Source organism: Corella eumyota, chromosome 7 (assembly GCF_963082875.1).
Source record: "Corella eumyota chromosome 7, kaCorEumy4.1, whole genome shotgun sequence".
NCBI classification, from domain to species: Eukaryota; Metazoa; Chordata; class Ascidiacea; order Phlebobranchia; family Corellidae; genus Corella; species Corella eumyota.
The window spans coordinates 851087-858736 of record NC_137496.1 but is presented as its reverse complement, the minus strand read 5'-3'; the positions used below and the strand labels follow the sequence as shown (position 1 = coordinate 858736).

Here is a 7650-nt window from a genome sequence, read left to right as displayed (position 1 = left end):
TACAAAGTCTAAATTTCACTTATTTTTCAGCGAAACTTGTGGTTAGAATTTTCACACGGGAACAAAATTTTATTTTTAACATTTAATATTGTTAAGGTCGTTGCATATTGAACGTCTGCATAGTATTAAGATGTGCTTTTAGATATGCCTATGTATGTTAAAAATTTAAACGTTTTGAGCTTATATTTTAAGAGTTAATTAAATGTAAGCTTTATTTATGCTAATATAAAAATAATTTTTTTTGCTAATATAAAATAATTTAAAAAATGTTTGTTTTTATCGTTTTTTAGATTGTTTTTTAATCCTTTTTTAAGATGCAAAATAAATTGTCAAAGTTTATAATTATTATAATAACACTTGGACTACATCACAGAAGCGGTAGCTCTGTTGCACCATCTAGCGACTTTAATCCGATTGCAATTCGACTCCTTGAATATCAGATCGAAAAACTTCAAATCTTGGTCGACGAGTTAGAAGTGAACGTCACGCAAGAGATAGAAGAATGTAATTGCAACGAAACGTTGGCAAATTTGACAAGTTTGTTGGAAACACTGGAAATTGGAAACCCTGAGGCACCTGACGACCTTGAAATTGTATCTGACGACCAAAGTTTTGGGGCAAATTACGAAGGTAAAAATAAAAAAGTAAAAAAATAAAGTTTGTGTTGATAAAGATCATTACAAAATTATTAAAACCTTAATTTATTTATGTACATAGATATTTTATTTATCTGTTTTTGAAGAAATAATATTTATTTAAATATAGAATTACGATACTTTAAAATTTATAAACATCAGCTAACAAACAAAATAAAAAAACACGTTGTAGTTTACGTCAATTTCCTGTGATAAACTAAACTATAATATCCTGCATGATTATAATAAATTTGTTTATTTGTAAATCAAATCGTTTTTGTGACATTTTATAAAACGCATTTAAAATAGCATTTTGATACAATTAAACCTCATTTATCCTTCGCAAAAGCTATAGAGTTACTTATAAAATAAGTATAAATCGTTACATTACATCATCGTATTTATGTGCTACCAATAAAACATCTTGAATACAACTTATATTATTAACAGATTGTCAACAAATATTTGATGCTGGGTCTACAGAGAATAGCGTGTACGAAATATGGGTGCCAGATCTGTTCGATTATTTGCTTGTTTACTGCGATATGGAGACTGAAACCCGAACTCGAGGGTGGATAACAATATTACAACGTTTCAACGGCACAACGTATTTCAGTCGAGATTACAGCGAATTTCAAACAGGATTTGGATCTCCCTTGGAAGAATTTTGGGTTGGTTTGGATAATATTTATCAGCTCACTAGAGATGATGGATCTAGAAATGTGAACGCGAGCCTTAGATTCGACATCGAAGATACGGAAGGTGTTAAAGCCTATGCTGAATATGAACGCTTTAAGATAGGAGGAAAGGACGAGAATTACGCGGTTCTAAAAATGAGCAATTACATCGGGAATGCAACTGATATTTCTACGGGAATGTTAGCGCAAGATTTCCGAACCCAAGATCAGAATAACCCCGATGGCTGTGTTTTTAAAGGAGGTTTTTGGATGAGTAATTGTGAAAGTGCAAACTTAAATGCACCCTACCCCGCCAACGTACTGTACAGCCAAGCTTATAAACTAAGTTGGCCAAATTGGGTTTCAATGAATCCAAATAACCCGAATATAAAAAGCGTTTCCATGAAAATACAAATACGCAGAGAATAATACAAAATATTATCAAAATCTTAAAAAGTTATTTACATACAACCTCCCAATAAAATTATGTTAATTTAAAAATAAATGCAACTTGAGCAAAACATATTTAAAACAGAGAAAATTCCTAACAACAGCTTTTAGTAAAAGGATATTTTATCCTGTTAAAATAATTGTTATTAAACTTTGTTTGCCCTTTCCAAGCATGGGTTTTAAAAAGGTGTTAATAAAGCTGTCAACACACAAACAAACTGAAAATAAATTATTAAAATAGAAAGACTTAAGTCAAACATATGACTTGGACAATATTGTATATAATTTTAATTTATTATTGTTTTTATCTGTTTAACTTTGACCCATTTCTTAGAATTTTAAGAAAAAAATTTAGAGACAAGACTCTCAAGTTACCATACATGGTCATTGTAGCATAAAATTCAGCTTATACTTAGAATTTGTTAATAAGTAATGCAAAAACATTAGGTATTATGTGGACAATATGATCCATATTAAACAAAATGAAACATTAAACATGAAAAAACAATGAGTTTCCAAATTCTAAGTTTAATTTTTCTTCTATACATGAAGTTGAAAAAACATATAATAACCAAAACAAGAAAAATTTAAAAAAATATTTAAGTAATTTTTAAAAATTGGTAGCACAACAATTTAGGTTAAATATATGTTAGAATTTAACTGTACCTTACTAATCTTCTTTTATTAAACAGCAAAATCAGTTATTTTAATAGATAATATAGATTACAATAAACTGAGCATATAAAAAGTATTTATAGGATTGCGATGCCTTTATTACTTAATATATGTAAACAAAATAACAACAAAAGTTAAGCATGCAATTACTATACATATACCCAAAATTATTTTAGTTAAATATGATTTACATGTAAAGTGTATCTAACATACAAATAATATATAAATTTTGTAAACCAACTTACAAGGGAATACCTAAAATATTAACAAGATATTATATTTAACAACTTTAGTTATAAAACACTTGTAAAAATTTAGAACAGCATATAATTAAACATTTAAATATTTTTGTAGTTTAAAAGAACACCAAGTGTTAAACCAAACTAACTAAAAACATCCAGATTTTAATTCACCAAAACAAACAAGTTTTAAAATTAATTTAATTTTATGAAACTTTGTTGTATGTTTAATTAACATAAACAGGTAATTAAACATATTGTACACACACATATATATATTTAAAGTCAGACAATTAATCAGTTCTACTTTAGTAAATTATATAACTTTAAAACAAGCTTTCAAATAACATTTATATTCACCAAAAATATTAAAATTATGTTACCTTTTTTTCAGAAGTTTTAATTGTGTTTGGTCAAAATATATTTTCTTCTAGGAATAATTACACAAGATAGTTCTTTATATCAAGCACTTGCCCAAAAAAGACCTCAATTTAAATTGTCCTCAATTTTAAAGCAGTATGTAGCCGAATAAAACTCCCATAACGAAAGCAATGAGAATAAAAAGAGTAAACTGTTTCTTCTGTTGGGCTGCATCCAAGTTTTGAAGTGTTCCACCACTGGCCGCACCTCCAGATTTGTTCTACAAATAAAAACAACAAAATAGAAGGTCATTTTGCAAGAAACCCTGGTGTTTACCTGCTAAACAGCGTACCCCTTTAATTGTTGTACAATAAATATATCTAGAAATACTACTGGTACCTTTAATTCGTCTATAAGTTGTTTTTGTTTTGCATTTTCCGCTTGCAATCTTTTACATTCCTCCATGATTGACTTTAGTTCCGAATTATTATCCGTAACTGCTGCTCCTGAAGTTCCTTCATTTGCACTTTCTTGAACCTCACTTTTAGCTTGGTCTACAGGCTGCGTAAAACATGAATTATAGTTTTCTTGAAACAATGATAATTATAGTTTATTCACAATACTTTTTAAAAAGGATTATTTATATGTTAAAATTACAATTACCTTCTCTCCTCCTTCAACAAAAACACATCGAAGTTTTGAATCCATTAGATCGGAAGGTGCCGCATTTGACCACTACAAATTAATAAAGTAAGTTTTAAAAATGCTCAAGCTTTCAAATATGTATCTAGTGTAACTTTTAATCTATAAACTTTTACATACCAGTGCCTCCACATCATCAACTTTTTCTGGAGCAAACATGGCTTGAACCATAAACTTGTGTTTTCCTTTATCCTGATTGTCAGAGTCTACAGGTTGTAGCATTACTACAGATGAAAAAAAAAATTAGGCTTGCTTGAATAAAATCATTTATTAAAAAATATCTATATAGCCTAGTTAATTTGTTGCTTCTATATCTTAGGCTTAGCAAGCTTTACATTTGTTTATTAATATGTAAATTGTTTTTGTGACTTATTTAAATTATATACCTGAAACATTAACGGCAGCACTTGGTTCAACAAAACCACTGTTCGGACGAACACAATATCTTCTCGGAGCAGTGGTTTTGACTTTAAAACAAACTCTACGATCTGACGGATTTGTCAGTTTCAAATTTGAAGTTACAACATCTGTAAATGGACCTGCAAACATAAAAATAAAACATCAATACACCATATTAAACAGTATATCTAACTGCACATTTTGAGTAGCCTATTGAAGGAAAGTTAGTGCATAACTTAGATTATTTTTTAATATTGCTTAACCTAACTTAATATTTTTAAAAATATAATAATTTTTTTTACCAACGAAAGAAAGTTCGTTGAGTGGTTCAATTTCCAAAACTTGGGGTTGCTTTCTTGAAGACATCTTTAACCTTTGTTTATCCAAAGCTTAAACAGTTTAACAACAGCTAAGTTATAACATTAATGTCTGTAAACAAACAAACTTCACTTAATATTTTAACTTTTTAAAACAAATATAAGAACTCTAAAATCACGTGACCTTCTGACTGTGACTTAGTCTGTTAGCGAAACGGTATAGTAACGAATATTTGTTTGCAAATTTACGAATCTGTGTGAACTATATTACAATAAACTAACCTAAAATAGCATAAGCTAGGTTGCAATTAGCTAATTTCTTATAATTTAGGCGTACGTAAAGTTTCTACACATCATCATTATTATTGATGATCATCTGTAATAATCAATAAATGTTGTAACACACAAAATGAGAAAATACACGTCACGAGCGATATTGTAGTGACGTAGGGTAGTATCAAAGTTCATTTTAAGTTAAACTAATAAAAAAGTAGATTTATTACCACAAACACATAAAATAAATTTAAAACAAACTATAAACGCTTATTTTAATGTTAAAATTGTTATTATAATTTTATTGATTGCGTTTTTTTACCCATAGTTTTTAACGTGATTTGTACGTTTTTATTTAATTTCAATAAATCTATTTAATTTTTTAAAATAGTTTTTAACCTACTAGCCTATTTAGAAAGTTATAATAATATAAATAACCTTATAGACTAAAAATACCCGCAAAAATTTATCTTTTAGCTTTTTTCAATTTTTTTCAGTCGTCTCCGCGTCTCCGACTATTCCTCTTTTTTGTGACGTTTTACACGTTTTATTTTTTGATTGACATAACAGGTACTAATAGTTTAAATAACAAAAAACAACATGTCCAGCACAATGTTTACTGTTAAGCCTTTTTATAAGATGGGTGACAATGTTCAGTTACCAGATGTAATGTATAAAATGAAAAACCTGATTAATATTGGTGAAATTAAAAAGGTACAAAAAAAAAACAAACGTATTTTTCTACGAACACAAATAATAATTATATATGACCTAAAGTATTATATTAATCTTATATTTTTAGAGCCACTAGTTCATAAAATGTTAAATAAATTAATTGTTTTTAGGAGGAAAATATTGATATAAATGCGCTCAAAGAATTAAAACTTAAACAAGAAAATTTACTGGAAACTTTGGATAGCTTTATTGCTACTATTCCTAAACAAAAAATAGAAATGCCTGAATTACCTGTTGTAAAACAACTTCTAAAAGGGGTTAGTTTTTTAAGTTCAAAAAAGTTTTAAATAAATTAATTATATATGTATAAATCTTTATATATAGGATGTATGATATATTAAAATGCTTTAAATTGATTTCATATTAGGAGTTTTTATAAAAGTCCAATTTAAATTTAATTTAAAATATTTAATCTTCCTTTTTTTTGCATTAAACACATTTTTTTTAGGGAGAATTTGACATCGTTATTTGTGCTTGTCCAGAAAATCCTCCTCATTTTCTAAAATATTTTAGGAAAATTATAAAACACAACAAGGTATTATAAACCTCTTTCAAGAAAATTTTAATTATCAAATAATGTATTAAACTATAATAATGTTTTCTCATTTACAGTTGAATGTTCTGTTTAAAGTCCATGTTCATTCTAGTTGTACAGGTCATAAGGGGGTAGGGTTTTGGCAGAATGAAGAATGTGTCGACAGAAAACAAAATGATTTGGTTATAACTCTGATTTGGAAAAAATGTAATTTTTTTTATATTTATTTTTAAACTTAATTTTTAGAAATTGTTATGTATAGTAAAATTTTTATTTGATTTTTAGTGGACAATGGTCCTTTAGCTTATCTAAGCCCTTCAATGAACAGCCAAATTAAAGGGGAAACCAACATTGCAAAGCTGTTGGGCCGAGTGTTAGGCCTATATGGTCAAAATTTTAACCACAATTCAAACCTCCAAGAATTACAACTTGATGCTTGTGAAATTCTGTCCTCAAAATTCTCCAGTGAAGAAGAAAAATCTTCTGCAATAGAAATATTGAGCAATTCCCTTAAAAATTCTAATTGGTTGGGGGGTAGTAGCCCCAATATTGCTGATGCTGTTGCACTGTCATTGTTACATGATAATGCAAACCATTGTCTAAAACAATGGGTAAATAGCAATTTTGAATGCATTTTCTAAAAAGAGAAATTTAATTTTTTTAATTCTAAATACCTTAATTTAAATGGTGAATATTTTTGATATTTTATATGATCGTAATTGGCAAAACAAAATTATGCTAATTACTTTTTTAAACTCATAGGCAAAATATGTATTAAATTTTGTGCAAGTGCTGATTGCATTTTTCATATTAATTAATGATGCTTATTTAAAAAATGAATAAAACAGATATACACAACAAATCGTTGCATTTGTATTTACTAACTTTTAGGTAGTAATTAGTTATTACCTAAGTATATATATAATAATAAAGTCTATATTTTTATATTGTACTAGTTGTTTTTTTGCAAAAAAGGCACTTGCATCTTATTATAAGTCCTTTAAACGTTTTGAAAGTAATCTAAACCATTTAAAAATCATATTTTTATCGAAAAATAAAAAATGGAAAAAAAATGACTCTTGTTCATCATCTTGCGGTAAAAAAATCTTATCGAAAAACGACTCTCGTGCATCATTTTGCGGTAAACTTTTTTTTAATATTTTTTGATGAAAACTTTTTTACTCTAAGATAGTCTTATTTTAATTATAAATAACAATTTTTTACCTTTAATGTGTCAAATCAATTTTTGTTTATAAAATAGTCTTTAATCATTAAAAAAACATTTTAATAATGTAAATACAAACAATCTATTTGCTAAAAACATAACCCATAGTTAGATACTTTACATATATTGGCCATAATTCTGTATATTTAACTTATTGAACTAGTAAAGTAAGAAAATATGATATACTACCTTATATTCTGAACTAATAGTGTTAAAAATTTTAGATATAAAACCACTATAGTGCAAAAACCACGCTTTTAATTAGGCACTTGTTAAAAAATCTCGCGCAGGAATTTCTAATCAACGTTTTCTCTTTACTCCTTAAGCCAAAAGGTGTTGTTAAATTAACTAATTAATATTATTTATCCTCGATCGTGGAATTTTGACATATAGTCGATCTTAGGTGCCTTTTTTTGCAAAAAATGGAA

The 7650-nt window shown here is 27.4% G+C and overlaps 3 protein-coding genes across 3 annotated transcripts; 2 read left to right on the top strand and 1 right to left on the bottom strand.

Moving 5' to 3' along the window:
* The first annotated feature begins 144 nt into the window (after positions 1-144).
* LOC145759566 (angiopoietin-2-like) lies at positions 145-1741 on the top strand. Its single transcript, XM_082573418.1, has 3 exons — positions 145-152; positions 374-630; positions 1086-1741. The coding sequence occupies exons 1-3, from the start codon at positions 145-147 to the stop codon at positions 1739-1741; spliced, it is 921 nt and encodes a 306-aa protein (XP_082429544.1).
* Positions 1742-2499: 758 nt separating this feature from the next.
* LOC145759264 (vesicle-associated membrane protein-associated protein B/C-like) lies at positions 2500-4574 on the bottom strand. The gene is made up of 6 exons (XM_082573045.1): positions 4440-4574; positions 4125-4277; positions 3859-3962; positions 3700-3771; positions 3436-3597; positions 2500-3316 (listed from the first exon to the last, which is right to left on the bottom strand). The coding sequence occupies exons 1-6, from the start codon at positions 4501-4503 to the stop codon at positions 3185-3187; spliced, it is 687 nt and encodes a 228-aa protein (XP_082429171.1). The 5' UTR covers positions 4504-4574; the 3' UTR covers positions 2500-3184.
* A 719-nt stretch (positions 4575-5293) lies between these two features.
* On the top strand, positions 5294-6847 carry LOC145759824 (uncharacterized). The gene is made up of 5 exons (XM_082573675.1): positions 5294-5441; positions 5573-5719; positions 5911-5997; positions 6075-6204; positions 6283-6847. The coding sequence occupies exons 1-5, from the start codon at positions 5328-5330 to the stop codon at positions 6636-6638; spliced, it is 834 nt and encodes a 277-aa protein (XP_082429801.1). The 5' UTR covers positions 5294-5327; the 3' UTR covers positions 6639-6847.
* Positions 6848-7650: the final 803 nt, after the last annotated feature.